We start from the raw sequence: 18,157 nt of genomic DNA on the forward strand, positions 1-18,157 counted from the left end.
GCAACAAAAGAGACTCTTACGAGATCAGCACCTCGTATCGCATCGTTCCGCAGCCGTCTATACACCAGAGTCCTCCTGCTCGATCGAGTTCGCCGTCTGGAACGTGCTCCAGTTCGAGCACGTGTTGGACAAACGATCCGCGTTAGTAATCGCCTCGATCTCATCCGCGCGCTCGACAAACTGGATCGCGAAGCCCTCGCTCGTGTGCCATCCGATGTGGCAATGCATCAGCCACGCGCCGGGGTTATCCGTCTCGAACGCGATGACAAGGTAGCCCGAGGCGGGCAGCATCGCGGTATCTCTCCTCGGGGGGTTGTCGAGATTGAGCGTAACGGAGTCGGAGTAGGTACCAGAAGCTTGAGCGAGGATGAAGAAGTCGTGGCCGTGGAGATGGATAGGGTGGGGGATGCTGAGCGTGGTCGCGATGACGAGGTAGAACCACTGGTTTGCGGTGGGGAGCTCGATGACGGCGTTGGATGTTGCGTAGGTTGTGTTGCCGGCGAGGATCTTCGACAGCGTGGGGTCCTCCCAGTCAACTACCATGGTCGTGCTGTTCATGTACCAGCGGAAAAGCATGTCCGTGTTGAAACCGACGGTGACGCCTTCCTCCTCGGTGAGGGACTGTGTACCCACGGTTTTGGAGATGTAGGGTACGAGGTTGGAGGTCTCGTCGTCACAGTCATCGTCGTAGTCATATGCCGATGTAGTGGGATCAGAGGCTGCGTCGCCGTAGTACACGATGCCCTTGATGCCGTAGATGTTATCGTTGTCTGTTGTGCGTTAGCGGAGTATACATGAGCGTCTTTGGTGTTTCTTACCAGAGCATGCAGATTGGGGAATGGCTCGGAGCCAGAAGTTGTCGGCAACGGAAGCTTGGTCTGCGGTGACAATGATATCGTAGCGTTGGCCTAAGAATGCTCGTTAGTCTCCCGTGTCATACGGAAACATTGAATCAGGAAACTCACCCATGCCCATGGTCAGAACAGTAGTCTCGTACGGCACGATAGGCACCAGATCTGCTGCAATGACAGTCATAGTGTGGTTGTCGATCATGAATCGGAAGTGCGTATCCACAGCCGCGTTGACAAGCCTGATACGGTATGATGTGCCCGACGTGAAAGCCGTTGAGAACCTGGAACCGCCATCATCGTATGTGTTTGTGCCGTTGATCAAACCGTTGTCCAGAGTCGGCGGTCCACTTGATTCAGCTGAGATGTAAAGCTCATCCACAGTCTATTGCGTACATATTAGTGACTACTGCTAGCGGGAATGTCGTGCGATTGGAGACGTACCTGGTGGTCCCAATCGTTCAAGAACAGCATGCCCAAATCTTCATCGTAGTTTGACGTCGCCGGTCCATTGATAACAATTCCTCCAAAGATACCCTGCCAAGCTTGGAGTGCCCAATGTGAATGATACCATGTGCTACCATACTGTGTCGCTCGCCATGTGTATGTGATTGTGTCGCCTGGTGCAGTAGGACATTGAGTGATGGAGCTCACACCGTCCTGATCGTTTGTATAGTTTTGTCGAATACCGTGGAAGTGCATACTAGTCCCATTGTTGGACGTAGTCAAAGAGTTGATCACGTGAACGGTGACAGTATCGCCCCAGTCGGCAAAGAGTGTAGGTCCGGGAATAGTGCCGTTGACAGCCATTGCCGAACGGGAAACGCCGTCGGGCGAGACTGTAACGTCCGTGAGCTCGAGCCAGTATTCTCGAGTCACGCCAGTGTCAGGAACCTCTGCGAAGTAATATGTCAGTAGGAATTCGTTGTCGAAGTGAAGATGATGTATATTTGACTAACCGGTCGCATAATCCGTATCGACCGGATAATCACACCATTCTGAGCGAGTGTCTGCAGTGTTTCCAGAGCAAGCGGCTCTTGGATAAAGGTTGGATCGAGGAAGTGATGGATGTTTGTGCCGATGGCCAAAAGACGAAGATGCAGATACAGCGCTGAGCAGAGCAACAGCACCTACTACACGATGAAAGAACATATTGAATAGGACGGTAGTCCGAAATGGAAAAAGTGTGAGTAAACTGAAGAGTACGAGTGCAAGAGACTACAAGATGTAACAAACGAATGGAGTGATGCTGCTTGAGAGAGAAACTTGAGGAAGTATATAGCAACATTTTGATACCCCCATATCTCATCGTTACGATATGCCTGTTCTACTCGACCTCATCCACGTACCCCGTCTGAATGATCTGCATCACCGACTCAGTGAGTATTACAGTCGGAGTCTTAGCTTCAGCGATATTAAACCTAAAGCCTCAAAACACTGACGCGGCGCTTTATCAATTGCAAACTCTCGTCCGATGTTAATTGGTGAATGCAGTGCCCGGCAAGAGCCGCTTGAGTGGGTTGAGCCTCATAGCAGACTGGACGTTGAGAGTTTAACAACCTAGTAAGCGTCGCGTCCTGATCTGCTGTAGGTATCAGAGGGGCCCACTTGCAAGGGGAACATAAGGCCGAGTCCGAGCGCTAACTTTAGAAAATCAAAACGACTTTACTCTCTGCTGCATTCGCAGCAAGCAACAAGACGTTTAGTTAGTTAATAGGGATATGGCTTTCTACAGCCTCACCTACCTTCGTTAGCGTTATCGCAAAGAGCATAGCCACTAAGCATCAATGCCCCTGTCGGCTAAGCCTCATCTAAGCACTAGTCAATGCGTTGTCGATCAGTATCGCCAGGAAAAGATTATAGATCTAGAGTCGCCCAGGTTCCCTGCACAAGGTGCTACGCACGTGTCGTCGTATGATCTGATCTCGGCACATCGGAAGACACTCACTGTCAAGGTTTGTCAGGTGAATGGTGCCGAGTTTTTATTCCCAACAACTAGAGCCGGTTTTACAGCCTCTCATGGCCCTGCAGACGGTCGTGTGATGGGCGAACAAAAGGAGAAATATGAAGAAGGTGACGAATAGCTTGCGTGGAGCCTAGAAGGTTTTGGGCGATCTATTCAGTCAAAAACAGACAAGAAGGAGGAAGATCCCATAAATTGCTCGCTGTGCATCCATCCCTTGCTACGATCATTCTCAGTTCTCTCTCAAAACACCTTCCTGAACTCTCTTCGAACCATTCGTTGTTTATTTGTTAACAATATGGCCGCTCTTATCCGCTTCGCAATGCTCTGCGCGCTGCCACTTGGAGCCCTAGGTGCAGTGAAGCGCGCGACAGCGGCAGAATTCCCGCTCTTCGGATATGGTGGAATGGCCATTGGCGGGCTACCGTTATATTATTTAGACGGTATGTGATCTTCTCGGCGTTGACTTATCGAGCTGATGTGACGCAGGTTATGCATACCTTGGTGATCCAAAGGCGACAAACGATGCCGGTGCAGCTGTGGTAACGTGTGAGTACGCCCGTCAATCCAACATATGTGGCAAATACTGAATTTGCTCCGAGTTACTTCTACCGATGATAATAAGTGGATTGCTTCACCCAACATCACAACCACGGTGAATGGTACCACGCCATCCTGGAGCAATGAAACCCTCTACATCCCTGCTTCAATCGCTTCGGACAAGCGTGTGGGATTCTTCTCCAGCAACTCCACGAACAGCAGCGAAATTACCACAGGCTTCTCCTTTTACGGCACGACTGCATCCCTCTTGACAGATGACGGGCAGCTGCAGACTCTCTGGACTGTATCGAATGAGACCGGGAAGCCCCGAGCGTTGTACTGGAATGACTATAGTCTTGGACAGGTTTCGGTTATACTGCGAAGCATCGGCCCGTCGAATCCTCCCCTGATGTAAAGAGAATTGCGAGGAAACGTCAGGACTTTGGACTATCGGCAGGGTAGTAGATAGTTGGTTCCCAGGTTTTGATGTGCTGGATGGCTCTGGATGTACCGTGCTTTGTTGTGTAATTTTGTTATTTGCTGTATTTGTGTTTTGTTTTGGCTTCAGTCATGTTCAATCCTTGCTTCTACTTTAAAACTGCTCGCAATAGAATGCATGGATCCTGTTATTGCCCGATAGCATGCGAATCGGTATGTTCCGTGGATGACTGTACTGTTGAAGCGCGAGCGTGACAGCGCCGCGCGTTGCCATCACTGCCGTCCGGTGACAGCGGCGTCGTCCTGCAAACTCTTCCTGGCGCGTTTCCACCTCCACAAGTATCTCGATGACATTGCAGTGACAGTCGCAATCCGGGGGATGCGACGTGGAGATGGGAGGTCGAGTGTTGTCGAAGCCAAGAGCGATAGTCGAATGACATTTGTTTTGACTAGACTAAATCGGGGAAGGAGCGCCTGAGTCAAGAGATTTGGAAGCAAGAAATTGGGCGACAGGAACCTCATCCATGTTCACAAGCGCTGAGCCTTGACTTCATCAACGTGCTAAAATGCAGGAGCATGCACAGACGTATGTCGACATACCGCAAAGTTGGGTCAACGCAACTTGAGCTCGCAGGGATGCGATGTGCTCAGGGAACCGGCTCGGTCTGACGGTACATTACTCTACATGTCTATTTCGTAGAAGTCCTCCGTAGCAGAAATCTGGACTTCTAAGTTGCTGGGTTCTTCTCACCCTCTCTATACTGCTCAGCAATCTCTTTCGCCGCCTTAGTCTTATCCGGCCAACTCGTCCTCTTCCTCGCCCTAACGTACAAGTTCATCGGCCGGATCAGCTGGAACTCGGGGTCGTACGTTACCGTCTCGTCGCCTTCTTTTGAGAACTCATATCGGTACACCAATTCGGGTAATATCACCTTTACTTCTCCCAACGCAAAGTTAAATCCTATACAACTTCTTGGACCTGTGGCGAACGGCATGTATGAATTCTTCGGACGGTTGGCAACTTCCTCCGTACCCCAACGATCGGGGTCGAAGCGATCGGGGTTCGACCAGATGGCAGGGTTATTGTGAATTGCATGTAAAGCACAAATGACGACTGCGCCAGCGGGTAGTTTGTATCCGCCAGGCACAATGCAATCAACTTTTGCGGTACGTCCAGGTTGGAAGGAAGGGTTATGGAGGCGCTGGGTTTCCTTAACGAATTTGTCGAGGAACGTGAGGCCATCGGAGAGTTCGGGGGTCCACCTCGTGTTTTCGTTGACGCCGGCATCGACGAGTTCTTGGAGGAGGCGGTCTTGGTTGCCTTCGTAGGCGCAAAGGCTAGAATAGGGATGTTAGGATGGAGGCAATAGAATTTGTGCCGATTGTAAAACTTACGAATAGATAAGCCAGGATAGAAGAGAAGACGTAGTTGTAAAACCCGCACCAGCGATGGGGAGCATGTTGGGGATCTGAAACTTATCAGCGTCCGAGTGTTCGGCATCATGAGATAGAAGCGACTTACAACGAGTTCCCGAGGCAATTTATTGCCATGGTCGTCTGTAGCTCGTTTGAGGTAGTCAACCACACAGCTTGCTCCCAAGGCGGCAGATTGCAAGGGTAAATCCTCATCGGTATCGCCTTTGGGTGCTTGATCTATGGCTGCCACATGGATCAGTTCCTGGTTTTTGATCATAAACCTGGTAATGACTGACCTTTGTTGAGTATTGTCCACAACTTGTTCTGAACATTCTTCAAGTCGTACGCAGCAGTGAAAGGAAGAGCTCCTAAGCTCGCATACCAAGACCCTCTCGACGTGACCTTCTTATTCAACGACAGACTCTGCGCAATCAATACTACCAGTTCGTTCAATTGCGAGTCCGGCTCGTCGAAGTGATGAGCGTCGTAGCCTAGTGAAAATTTGAAAACTGCTTGAGACGCCATTTTCAGCATATACTGATACACATTCCAGGCTTCCCCCTCTTTGTCGAGCTGGTCGAAGACTTTAAACGAATCTTTTACTGTGGCTTCCATAAGGGGCGTGTAATGTCGGACTGCTCTAGGGGACATGGCTGGGGGGATGAATTTGTGCGCCTGACGCCAGGCGTCAGTGTCAGTGTCGCCAATGAAGAGCGCTCTGTTGTCTTTGATGCCAGCCTAGACCTGGGGATTAACTTCCAATCTTCAAGAGCTACAGACATGCACATACCAATGGGTGGTCTGGGGTAATTAGCTTGCTAAAGAAGGCCGATTCCTGGAATGCAACAGTTGCAATGGCAGGATCATTGGTCAGAAAATTTCGTTTTCCCATTGTTTCGTACTTGATAAGCGACCCGTAACGTTGAAACAAACGGGCGTGGTTACCCTGAGAATACATCAGCATGATTATGAGTGTAGTGGTGCTAATCACTAACCAGATGATCAGGGAACACTTCATAATAGCTTCCTACGAGAGGAAGTCCATCTGGGCCCGAGGGGTCTCGAATTGGTTTACCATCGACTGTAATACCAATGTGTTCATCGCAGTCCAGAACTGCATCCAAGTCTGCCAGATCATTCTCTCTTGTATCTTGTAGTCCAATGCCTTCAACAGGGATAAGCGTCATCAAGAGTACCTTGAATGTTACTTACCATCTGGCTGGATGATGTTGTACTGCTCGGCTATAGCGACTTGCAAAGCTTCGAAATCATGATACTGGTCAATGTGGATGTCTTGCTGGAAAACTTCTTTGCTTTGTCCGACGAGATAGAAGCCTTTGATAGTCATATTGAAGAATCGTTGATTTTAACGTTGAGAAGCGAGCAATTCCTTGAGGGCAGAAAAGATCGAAGGATCTTTTGAAGTGTATATCCTTCCTCGAACACAAAACGACGTCATATCCAGTACCTTTGCTGTGTGATGAGAACACAAGTAACCTCGGCACAGAGCGTGAACAAGTAGCGCATGTGGTACCGGACGCACCGGCAGCACGGTGCACACATCTTCAATTTCAAACAGTCATATCTGCCTTTTCTTTTGTCATGATGAGGCTCACAGTTAGCGTAGTTATGATTACAGCGCTAGCTCGTCGGTGGTTCAACTCTAGTTGACCTCGGTAGGTGGGGACCGATCGACAGCATGTCATCACTCGGTATGGCAGACCGAGGACATTTTTTGCATAGACGAAGTTACCTCAAAATATCTGCAATGGAACGTCACCCTATGCCGAAACTCACGATCGTCCGCACCTTGAAGTATCAGCTACCACGAACAAAAACAATAGCAACGAGCTTACTCATTCATATTTGAACTATGGCCGACGGTGTATACAGCCTTGAAGAGGTGGCGAAGCATACCTCCAAATCCGATTTGTGGATTGCTGTTTGGAACCACGTCTACGATGTAACTGACTATCAAGAGGACCATCCGGGCGGCAAAGAATTCTTGCTGGAGAATGCCGGAACCGATGCAACAACTGCATATGAGGACATTGGTCATTCAACAGATGCCAGAGAGATACTGGAGAACCACCGCATTGGCAAACTCAATGATGACGACTGGACAGACCATGACACGAAGAAGATGCCTGAAGTCAAGCCGCACAGCGTCCATGTTGTCAACAATCTACCTCCACCAAAAACGCATCATTACCTCGTGCCCATACTGGGCGCTGGTTTAATGTCCTTAGTTGGACTGATCGTTTTGGGTTCAAGATTCTCGACAAACCTGCGCTTCCAAGGCGGCGGGTTCTGGAAAGGATTCGCTGTGTCGTCTCTGGCCAGTCTGCTTCTGGCGGGATGTGCAAGCCTGTGGGCGTCGAACAATCTGCAAGTCGCACATAAAGACTTCCAATCATATCCGGCACATTTCAAATCCAAGTCTACGTCTTCTAGGCCCTCAAAGAAGAAAGACATCAATCTCGGGGTACTCAATGCTCGAGTGTACCAGAAGTTTCCACTAAAAAAGAAGTTCCATCTATCACACGATACTATCCGTTTTGTATTTGGGTTGCCTCATGAGAACTCTGTACTTGGCTTACCTACTGGCCAACATGTTGCAATCAGACACGAAGTGGACGGAAAGCAAATCACTCGGTCTTACACACCAACATCAAGCAACAAAGACCTGGGACGCCTCGAATTGACTATCAAAGTCTACAAGGATGGAAAACTCACTCCATGGTTGAGCAACTTGAACATTGGAGACACGGTCGAGATTCGAGGACCAAAAGGAGAGATGAAGTACCACAAGAACTTAGTCAAAGAGCTTGGAATGATTGCCGGAGGAACTGGTCTCACGCCCATGTACCAAATCATCCGGCGCATCTGCGAAGACCCCCGAGATGATACTAAGCTCACGCTAATATACGCCAATAAGACTGAAGAGGACATCTTGTTGAAAAAAGAGCTGGACAACTTTGCAGAAAAGTACGGCCAATTCAAGGTGCACTACGTGCTCAGCGATCCTCCTAAAGACTGGCAAGGGGATAAGGGCCGCGTCAATAAGCAGATGGTCGATAAATTACTACCAGCACCAGCTGGGGATGATACAAAGGTGCTTGTCTGCGGACCTCCCCCTATGACGGATGCCATGATTGAGATATTGCAACAACGCGGCTTCATGCCACCAGGTACGTATCCGCTGGTCACTCCCCTTTCTCTTTGTATATTACTTATGCGGACCAACAGGGAAGATATCGAAGCCTCAAGATGAGATCTTTAGTTTCTAGTAGTGCACGTTCAGGCAAGCAACCAGTTATAGACGACGTTGGAAGTGTGCAAAAGCTGCGGATTACACCAGAGACTTAGGTTCTATTGGTAATCTATTTAGCGATGGAGGGATTGAGAATAATGCTTAGAACTTCAGACTCGATTAGAATTCAATGTAGATGGCTTGATTACTCAACCCATACTACATGTGTTTTACACATAAGCCTCACGCATACAAATACTATAATTTCCAACGCTATTTACACTTGAATATTGAGTACAATGTCATATGTTAGTATGGAACTTGAAATGGTGGCGCGCTCCGGACATCACAATCTTCTCTAATTCAACAAACCTACCTGATAATGCGTTGCACTAAACATGGAGCCTTCTGCTGTCCCATGCTTCAGATTCAGCTTCAGCAGCTTCGTCGAGACCGAGGGCCGAGAGCCGAGGAGCGAGGTGCAATTATTAACGCTAAGATTTGTAGCGCCAGCTTAAGCCTTGATGATCGACTATCGTGAACGGCGAGCGGCCTTACCCGAGACCGTAAGTTAATCACATGTTAATCACTCGGAACATTCTTCCGTCCGTTTAGTCAGATGCAGCAGAATTATTTCCTCTTTGGGACAGTGTGCAAGCTCGGGGTCGGAAGTATTTCTAGTGCGCGCTCCGATATTGAGAAAACCTGGAATACTAGTGCTCATCGATTTGGATGAGAACGTCACTTTTTCTACAGTCACTCAAGGGAGAATAGCTACGAGACAATACGAGTGTTGATGTGACAAAGATGGCGTCATCTGTGAGGCAATGACTCAGGGCCGTCCGGAACAGCCGGCCCTCTCATGTCAGAGGCATGGCTTCACGACATATATTAGTACTAATTTTTGACGTTGTCCCAACTACAACACATAATCCAAGTCTTCAGATACTTCGTTACCAACCAATCCACTATACCCTAGTTGGCGCACACGATCCTCGCCTACAACCAGCATGGACGAACAATGGAAAGCTCCAGACATTTCGTCTAGACCGGTGGCTGTTCTAGGAGGAGGAGTCCTCGGTCGAAGAATTGCGTGTTCTTGGGTAGCTGCAGGGTACGAGGTTATCCTTTGCGATCTCAACAAAGAGCAAAGGAACGCCGCAACTCACTACGTCGAGCACACCATTGAAGAATATTCAAAACTTACGGGAAACACACGAAAACATGCCAAATTCACCGCCGTTGAAGCTATGGAGGTGGCCGTCAAGAATGCCTGGTTGGTGGTCGAGGCGTTACCGGAGAAACTGGATCTGAAGATTTCTATGATGGGGCAACTCGATCAGCATGCTCCACATGATTGCATATTAGCCTCCAATTCATCATCCTACAAGTCACGGCTCATGCTGGACAACGTAGAGCCCGGAAGACGACAACGCGTCTGCAACATACACTACTACATGCCACCCGGAAACAACACCGTGGAGCTCATGACTTGTGGTGAGACGCAAGAGGATGTTCTTCCCTTCTTGAAAAGCAAACTCGCAGATGCAGGAATGACCCCGGCCATTGCGCGCAAAGAATCCACTGGGTTCATATTCAATCGATTATGGGCAGCAATCAAGAGGGAAACCTTACTCATCTTGGCTGAAGGTGTATCGGAGCCCAGAGAAATCGACAAACTCTTCCTGACCATGTTCAAGGATAACCCACAAGGACCTTGCGGTATGATGGACGCAGTGGGTTTGGACACGGTAGCTTTCATCGAGGACAACTACGTCCAAGAGCGGCACTCAGATCCGACAGCACGGGATTGGGTTCGAAAGAACTTTGTAGACGAAGGCAAACTCGGTGCAAAGTCTGGTAAAGGCGGTCTCTACCCTGCAGGTGAAACTACAAAGAGCTCAAAAGACGAAAGCGGGCATCACGACAACCTTGCTGCGCCTAGACTTTATTTCCTGGATCTCGGCATGGGTAGCGACGCTGTTGACTTGCAAAAGGCTGCCACCTCGGGAAAGGTTATGACTGCATCTGCAGATGGTAGCAATGTGCGTGAGATTGTTGGCGGCCAGTCCATGCCAGATGGCATCGATGTGTCCATCTCCAGCGGCAAACTCTTCTGGACCAACATGGGAAAATCGCCAGCTGCGAACAACGGCAGTGTTATGGCCGCAAACCTTGACGGGACTAGTGTGGAAACTATCATTCCAGAGGGTGAAGTCCACACGCCGAAGCAGATCAAGATCGACCACGAAAACGAGAAGCTGTACTTCTGTGATCGTGAAGGCATGCGCATCCACCGCAGCAACTTCGACGGTAGCAATCACGAGATTGTCATGCAAACAGGCGACGCCAAGACAAACGACATCGAGGATCAGATGAAGTGGTGTGTCGGTATCGCCATCGATGCGAAAGCCGGCAAATTCTACTGGACACAGAAAGGGCCGTCAAAGGCAGGTAAAGGCCGTATCTTCAGAGCGAACATACAAACACCAGAGGGCGAGACAGCTTCTACTCGCTCAGACATCGAAGTGCTCTTCGAACACTTACCTGAGCCCATTGATCTCGAATTCGACTCGGACAGTCAGACGTTGTATTGGACAGACCGAGGCGAATATCCGCTGGGCAACACATTGAACGCGGCCTATGTGGGGTCGGATAAGGCGAACGACACAAGTGTCAGGACACTGGCTAGGCACTTCCATGAAGCGATTGGGTTGAAGATTGACGCCGTAAACCAGCACATCTACACAACAGATTTAGGAGGCACCGTGTACAGGTTCAACATTGATGGAAGTGACAAGCGAAAGATTTATGATACAGACAGTGTATACACAGGGATTGCATTAGCCTACTTGGATAACGAATAGCTAGCCAACTGAAAAGTTATTGTCGTCGTAGATTGAAAGGCTTGTGTATACATTGTATCAAAGTAAAAGAATCAATACCCAGGCAGAATTGAATAGAAAGTAATACAACGCTGTGTAGTGACCATTGTTCTAGAAAGTTGGGCGTTTGAATTCTCCCTAACTCCAGTAGTTGGACATGCAAAGAACCATACCAGCTAAATGCCACTCTCCCCACACCCGTCCACATCTACACAAAAGTAAGATTAACCACCAAAAAGTCCCCCCAACATATCCTCGCGTTTAGAAGTCCCGAGACATAGCCAGGGCGCGAAACACTTCTCCAAACCCCCCATGCAGCAAGACAGCAACATGACACACCACCACCCCTCGCCAACCAACACAACATGCAAAACAGCAGAACAATGCGCTGAAGCGCAAAACTTGGCTACCGGAACACGTTTGGCCACCTTGCGATTTGCACCACGGCATGTGTGACATGAAATGGGCGTAGAGGAGAGTAGTTTCGAAGACAAGGCATATATGCCCACGCATCGCATCGTATTGTAAAGCCCATCTTCACGACGTGATTTTCTCCCCTTCTATTCTCTAGTTCTACTTCCTCTTGTCTTGTATAATCTTTATCGGCCGGTCCGTTTCTAACTCCTAATCGATCGATTAATCGACAATATCGATTCTCTACCACGCACCCTCCACTCTCACACAAGATGCACAAACTCATCCTCACCACCCTCTCCCTCGCCGTCCTCACAACAGCCTCCCCCTTCGCGCAGCCCATCCCACAGCGAAAAGGCAGCGGCCGCGTACAAACCGCGGCCCAACAGGCCGCAAAGGTCCCCGCGGGAATATCCACCGCAACCGACGGGTCCACGATCCTCGACGACACAGTGATGGTAAACGGGCTACCGATTCGCTTCAGAATCGCCGCGCCAGCTGTACGTTGTTATTCTCGTTTCCTCGGTGGAAAGACACCTAGCTTCATTCATCTTTCCCTAACACACACATAGGACCAGTTTCTTCCCGCGTCCGGCGTGCCCGGCGCCGCTGCCACTTCTGCGAACGGCACCTTGGGCGCAAATGTACTGCTGCACGGCGACGGGGGTCAGTCTTTCTTCGACCTGCCGAATCAAGCTGTGCAGGCAAACACCATGGGCGTTGCGCTCCTCGCACCGAACGACAATCTGTTCTGGGGCGGGGGGTCGGGCCTGCAGCGTACTGATGGCGTCGCACACGCTCAAGCCGTCAACGATTGGATACAGACTGAGATGCCGAAGCGAGTGGCTGTGAATATGAGCGCTGTGGTATTCACAGGCGTCAGCGGTGGATCGTTGTTGATGAGCGGGTTCTTCATCCCGGCGCAGATGCAGAACTATGCAAACAGCGCTGTGGAGTTGAATTGCGGTGGGATGGCTCCCCAATCTGCTGTGAAGAATGCCGCGCAGGTCATGGCGCAGACGCGCATTCACTTCCAATCCACGCAGTCTGAGCTCAAGCTCCTCCAAGGTAGCATCCCACAATCTGTTGCAGCATACGAGCAACTCGCCGCAGATGCAGGCATGACACCCGACCAGATCAGCGCTATGCAGACGGTGGACAACACGCCAGCGGGCGGACACTGCGAGTTTGATGGGCAGGATTTCGTCACTGGGGTGCAGACTATGTTGACAAGTTATTCGAACGTGGTGCAAGGGGGCGATGGCGTGGTAACGGGGTTGGGCACGCCAAGTACGGGAAAGGTTACGACGGGAGTGGTGGGAAATGAAAAGTTGACGTTTGCGGGTGGGCGGAAGAGGGATTCTGAGATGGAGAGCATGGTGAGAATGAGATGGGCGTAGGATACCGATTTTGTTGTCGAGTCGGATGTGTAAACGCGTGCGTACGATAGGAAGTCGTGGCAGCTCTAGATACGCGAATCATTAGCATGTCACAATCAGCATTCTGCTATGTCTGTCATCGCATCCCTATGGCATATCTGAGATCTGCCGAACGGGCCTTCTACCGCATCTATTTTGCGCGAATCGACTGTCACCGGGAGCGAGCGAACGGGTAGTTGTGACTTCGTAATGTTCATTTGACTGGTATTGTGAAGGCCATCCCATTGCTAACTGTTGCAATGTCTACTTCAAATCCTTCACCCCGTAAATGCATTTTCGCCGTTCCCGTGAACCCGTGAATGTTGGACAAGAGCTGGAAAAGAGACACCTCACATGACGACACCGGAGTTGGAGGCGATACGCTAGAATTCGTCAGTGTCTGGCATGCAATTCGCGCAGCAAGAAAAACGTACCGGCCACAGCTCAGCGGCCTCCTTTGCGACGGGTCCAGTGATGGCAGAGCCCTTCATTTCACCCTTGGGGTTGACGATCTGTCCGCTGTCAGCCTCCAAATTCCGCTCTCGATTCCGCCAACCGGGTATGCGACTCCCGACAAGCAGTCCACAGGCTTCCACTCACCACACCAGCGTTGTCCTCGAAGTACAGGAAGACACCGTCGGCCCGCCTCCAGGGCTTGCTCTGGCGGACAATGACGGCGGGCATGACCTTCTTCCTGAGCTCAGGCTTTCCCTTCTTGACTGTGGCCATGACCATGTCACCGGCACCACCAGCGGGCAGACGGTTAAGACGCGCACCGATGCCCTTGACGGAGATGATGTAGAGGTTACGGGCGCCCGAGTTGTCGCAGCAGTTCATGACGGCTCCGCTGTGCATCCATTAGCCTGAGTTCCGCGTGTGTACAGTTCGAGCATCGCCGCGAGCGTGCTGTTCGGCGAAGCACTCGATTCGGGGGGGTACGTACACAGGCAGACCGAGAGTCATCCTGAGCTTGTTTCCGGAGGAACCACGACTGCGCACACGTTAGCCGGCGTCCTGCCATGTCCCTCTGCAGCGTCGCAATTCCGCGCAGCTCGGCGACAGACGTACCCGCGTTTGGATGCCATTGCGACTGTTTATCTGGGGATATGTTGGTTAGTCGGATTCGGGGGCGTCGTCGCTGCGTTGTCGAGGGCGTCAAGTCGAAGTTGCTTTCGTCGATTTCTCGTGTGGGCTCGCTTGAACGAAATTCCGCATGCCGCTAGTTCGATTCAAGATTAGCGTCGTCTGTTCCCAACACCAACCCACATATCTGTCACTCTCGGGAGAAACAACTACGATTAACGAATGCCGCTGCTTTTGATGACATCACGTCATTGATTCGAATTGATGCGTGCGTCTGGAACTTGAACTTATCGTTGTCACGTATATCTAGTTGCCTCTCGCATGCTACTATCATTTCACCTTCTCTGCAAAAACTGAGACAGTTTGCTTGATTCATCAAAATGCACTCTACATGATGGCTGGTTTCAGAGCGTAATAGCCATAGACAGCAAGATTTTGAGAACTGAGCCTTCTTGTATTGAAGTAGGATCTAAACCGCGAACTGGGTAGAACCTGGAATGAACGCCTTTTTCCATGTGTTACGACACGGTATACCCCAGTAGTCGAGATGGTGGTTTATCAACTGGGCTATTCTAGAGTCCGGTGGATCTAATACACTACGAGCATATCGTCGAGCTTGTTCGACATGATTCGAACATACAAGGCTCATCTTCTATCACCTTGTGCAATGAGCATACAAGTCAAAGCTTGCTTGTATTGTCACATCTTGACACACAAACAGAAATTCTCGTAATATCCTCTCATAGCATATCGTTGTTGCTGTCAACAAGGACGACAATGCTTACATTCAATCTCAGACGGGACGTGGGGTTGGGAGGCTAAGAGGAGGGCGTCCAGCGCGTCCGGAGTGGATATGGGGTATACGAGAAAGGCGGATCTCGGACGCATATCAGACAAGTATGCAAGGGCAACAAAAACGACCATGATGTAGAGTTTATATGTAAATCATATTCCAGAAGTCTACTGTTGCGTATGCTTGGTCTTTGAATAGAGTATCAATTTGTCAACCCGATATATATATGAAAAAGTGACCAAAGACGCGTAACATTTCTCCTTCTCCAAGCTGGCTGGCTATCTTCTACTATGCAGTAAACGCTCATTAATGCAATCCGCACAGCACATGATCTTCATCTATAATCGCCCTCAAACTACAAAGCACAACCTTGAGCCAGACATAAGCAGTTCACCTAGAGAGTTGAACGAGATTGTGATATGATCACACCTCACGTCAGAATCAATCACACCCCCAACTGCCCGCTTGCCCTCCATCATCATGCTCTCTGATCATTTTCCAATCCCCACCCACAAACACAACTCCTCGAGACTTCCCTTCTGATTTGTTTGTCGCCCCTCATCGTGACTATAAAGTCCTCCTCACCAACTCCCAATCTGTCTTCACAGTAGAAGAGCCCGTTTCACTCCGGCCCCGCGTTCAGGAGTGAATCTTCGCAAATGGAGGCGACTTGTTTGCCACAACCATGGTGTTCTTCGATGGTGTTCTTTCCTTTCCTTTCCCTTTGTCTGGGCAAGTGGGGATTGTTTCGTTTTGACTTTCACTCCAAGGGCAAAGCAACACCCGCTGCGTATATAAACCGGAGTTTGTATTCCTTCTCCAAACACTGGCAACAAACGTGGATTCAACTTCTCGACCTGCTACGTTGATCAACCTCTTTCTTTCATTCGTTTCGTCCCCATATTGACCTTCGTCGATAACTTTATACTATATCTTCAATACCTCCACCATATATCATCAGTATGTCTACACCACGTGGCACCAACCGCCAGCAGCAGGACGAGGAGGAGAGGACGCCTGCGCAGCGCTGGCAGGGAGAACAGTTACTGTCGCTTCTGCGCCAGTACTACCCTACACCACGGAAGCCAAACTTCAACTTCCAGCCGGTGATCGACCTGGCCGTCCAGTACAGCCGTGCTATTGTGAGTACTCTCTTTACCCAGCAACCCCCACCTACATACGACTTACACAACTACAGACCGAGCACGGCATTCGTCGCGTGATCGACGAAGACCTGAACTTCATGCTCGCCCACGCAGGGCCCGGCGACGACGTCCAGCCCGAGATTATGACTGCAGAGTTCCTGGCAGCCGTCGTCGTAAGTACACCAGTCCAACACAGACGGCCACATCTAACAACCTCCAAGTCTGACTTTGATGACCATCCAGCAATGGTCCACCTCCTCGTATACGCCATCACGAACCCACATTTGCATCACCACGCGCGCATGCGCGACATCATGCGGAACCGGGAAGTCGTCGCTCTCCTGCTGGTGCGCCACTATGAAAACCACGGCGGGCTGATTCTTCCACCGATGAGTGAGGGGCGGCGGGCCAACGAGGAGTATGCGCGTGAGGTGGCGAAGGCTGCGGCGAGTGGGCGGCAGGTCGGATATGACATCGCGTATCCGAACTGGTAAGTTTCTGGTAGTCGGGTAGCTTTGACCATTGTTACTGATCTATGTGTAGGACTGCTCGCCAGAGCATGGCGCCTCCGCCTGGGTTTGGTGGTGGTCGCAATCCGAACGTGGCACCATCCGTAGATGTGCGAGGACCGGCTGGAGGCTATGGATTTCCTGGGGTCATTGGCGATCGTCGACGTGGATGAGCTGACGAGAAGTGATGGCGCTTCATTGTACGTTGAGAGGCCCTTTCTGCAATTAGTAGCCTACGAGCAATGATGATTGGCATCTTGCTTCTTGGAGACGTGGGCGGAAATTCGGTGCTGCTTTTTTTCTATACCCAGTAGTATGACTCTTACGCTTGGAGCAAAAAATCTCTGAAGCATTTGACTGCGTATTCGTTTACCCCAAGGCCGCTATATTAGTGTACTGTTTTCGCCAGCTCCATTTCTCACATCAACAAAGATGACGCGAATCGACTTAAACACCTCCATAGAACTACATGAGTAGGTAACGAATTTCAAGCTGCGGCTGCAGACGCTTTGGGTTATGCATGTGATATGTCGACATGCATATTAGCGCGATATCGGATTCCATCTAGAACAGGACATGATGATCCTTCTAGTGCTGATGTGAGCTTCCAGAAGGTCGACGCATCTGGCTATAAAGATCTTCTGGAACATGCAACACTGCCAAGCTGTCACCGCGTTTGGACATGGTTGCCTTTCAATGGTCGCGTGTGCAATCTGTGCTGACTGTGCCGTACAGGTCGGTACGGTTTCGTGCGATGTGGTGCGTGGGTGGTATGTTTCTCCAGCTTGGCTATACTTAGCCCGCCATCTTTCAGGGAAGGATATGAACGCTATTGGCGAATGTACGTAGGGTTATCTGACGTGTTGAGGATATGCTTCGTGTGAGCTAAATCTAGTTTGACGTCCCGGTTGTGCCTCCCGGCTCTCATGCATCTCGGTCGATTGCTTGAGGGAAATGTCGGCTAGAATAGTACGAGTCAAAGCCCTTGCCAAGACGACGTTTCGTGCAAGTTCGTTATGATCTTCTTCACCAATGGAACTCTGATCCTTCGCAAGCGTCTGTAACTCTCACTTTTCCGCGATACATCTTCTAGGCTCTTTATCGAAAGTTTCGTTCCATACGGTTTCTGCCAATACTCCGTTCAGGCTCTAGCACAATGCTTTTGTTCTCGCTGTGAATTTTCATCAGAAATATGGCGTTCCCTAATGTTTAGTGCAAAGTTTCAAGACTGCGTCGCATACGATACTGATCAATTCCGAAAACTCACGTCTGTGTCTTGGCACCCAAGATCTTGCATGTAGGATTTCCATATCATGGGTATTGATAGGCTGGGAAGTTGTCCCCACTTGGTCGACGGCGGAGAGCGGTGGCAATACTCACAGAATCTGGACATCACGCCCACACTCACCTAACACTCGTAATCCGTCGCATAGTACATATGGCTGAATAAAC

At 50.1% G+C, this 18,157-nt stretch overlaps 8 protein-coding genes across 8 annotated transcripts; 5 read left to right on the forward strand and 3 right to left on the reverse strand.

Annotated features, from left to right (window-relative positions):
- Positions 1 to 57: 57 nt before the first annotated feature.
- P153DRAFT_302180 (multicopper oxidase) lies at positions 58 to 2,000 on the reverse strand (the record flags this gene model as incomplete). Its single annotated transcript, XM_033664438.1, has 5 exons — positions 58 to 770; positions 819 to 908; positions 966 to 1,233; positions 1,293 to 1,744; positions 1,808 to 2,000. The coding sequence occupies 5 exons, from the start codon at positions 1,998 to 2,000 to the stop codon at positions 58 to 60; spliced, it is 1,716 nt and encodes a 571-aa protein (XP_033518967.1).
- An 839-nt stretch (positions 2,001 to 2,839) lies between these two features.
- P153DRAFT_370970 (uncharacterized protein) lies at positions 2,840 to 4,188 on the forward strand. Its single transcript, XM_033669150.1, has 3 exons — positions 2,840 to 3,254; positions 3,301 to 3,360; positions 3,414 to 4,188. Exons 1-3 carry the CDS (start codon positions 3,110 to 3,112, stop codon positions 3,764 to 3,766), a joined length of 558 nt encoding a protein of 185 aa, XP_033518968.1. The 5' UTR covers positions 2,840 to 3,109; the 3' UTR covers positions 3,767 to 4,188.
- Positions 4,189 to 4,526: 338 nt separating this feature from the next.
- P153DRAFT_326930 (cytochrome P450) lies at positions 4,527 to 6,633 on the reverse strand (the record flags this gene model as incomplete). Its single annotated transcript, XM_033665308.1, has 7 exons — positions 6,418 to 6,633; positions 6,201 to 6,370; positions 5,996 to 6,151; positions 5,502 to 5,943; positions 5,312 to 5,448; positions 5,185 to 5,258; positions 4,527 to 5,127 (listed from the first exon to the last, which is right to left on the reverse strand). Coding segments are annotated over exons 1-7 (1,716 nt in total), but the record flags the coding sequence as incomplete, so codon positions are not given.
- A 349-nt stretch (positions 6,634 to 6,982) lies between these two features.
- P153DRAFT_350764 (uncharacterized protein) lies at positions 6,983 to 8,912 on the forward strand. The gene is made up of 2 exons (XM_033666302.1): positions 6,983 to 8,396; positions 8,455 to 8,912. Exons 1-2 carry the CDS (start codon positions 7,079 to 7,081, stop codon positions 8,493 to 8,495), a joined length of 1,359 nt encoding a protein of 452 aa, XP_033518970.1. The 5' UTR covers positions 6,983 to 7,078; the 3' UTR covers positions 8,496 to 8,912.
- Positions 8,913 to 9,203: 291 nt separating this feature from the next.
- On the forward strand, positions 9,204 to 11,448 carry P153DRAFT_426566 (YWTD domain-containing protein). The gene has a single exon (XM_033672612.1). It carries the CDS (start codon positions 9,469 to 9,471, stop codon positions 11,323 to 11,325), a length of 1,857 nt encoding a protein of 618 aa, XP_033518971.1. The 5' UTR covers positions 9,204 to 9,468; the 3' UTR covers positions 11,326 to 11,448.
- A 409-nt stretch (positions 11,449 to 11,857) lies between these two features.
- On the forward strand, positions 11,858 to 13,253 carry P153DRAFT_350770 (uncharacterized protein). Its single transcript, XM_033666303.1, has 2 exons — positions 11,858 to 12,257; positions 12,330 to 13,253. The coding sequence occupies exons 1-2, from the start codon at positions 12,030 to 12,032 to the stop codon at positions 13,155 to 13,157; spliced, it is 1,056 nt and encodes a 351-aa protein (XP_033518972.1). The 5' UTR covers positions 11,858 to 12,029; the 3' UTR covers positions 13,158 to 13,253.
- A 203-nt stretch (positions 13,254 to 13,456) lies between these two features.
- On the reverse strand, positions 13,457 to 14,310 carry P153DRAFT_370972 (ribosomal protein L14b/L23e). Its single transcript, XM_033669151.1, has 5 exons — positions 14,244 to 14,310; positions 14,119 to 14,166; positions 13,776 to 14,022; positions 13,610 to 13,687; positions 13,457 to 13,558 (listed from the first exon to the last, which is right to left on the reverse strand). The coding sequence occupies exons 1-5, from the start codon at positions 14,258 to 14,260 to the stop codon at positions 13,526 to 13,528; spliced, it is 423 nt and encodes a 140-aa protein (XP_033518973.1). The 5' UTR covers positions 14,261 to 14,310; the 3' UTR covers positions 13,457 to 13,525.
- A 1,703-nt stretch (positions 14,311 to 16,013) lies between these two features.
- Positions 16,014 to 16,878, forward strand: P153DRAFT_390620 (uncharacterized protein; the record flags this gene model as incomplete). The annotated part of the gene is made up of 4 exons (XM_033670953.1): positions 16,014 to 16,193; positions 16,250 to 16,369; positions 16,418 to 16,686; positions 16,740 to 16,878. 4 exons carry the CDS (start codon positions 16,014 to 16,016, stop codon positions 16,876 to 16,878), a joined length of 708 nt encoding a protein of 235 aa, XP_033518974.1.
- Positions 16,879 to 18,157: the final 1,279 nt, after the last annotated feature.

The sequence above is a fragment of the Dothidotthia symphoricarpi genome, assembly GCF_010015815.1.
Source record: "Dothidotthia symphoricarpi CBS 119687 unplaced genomic scaffold P153scaffold_23, whole genome shotgun sequence".
Lineage (NCBI taxonomy): Eukaryota > Fungi > Ascomycota > Dothideomycetes > Pleosporales > Dothidotthiaceae > Dothidotthia > Dothidotthia symphoricarpi.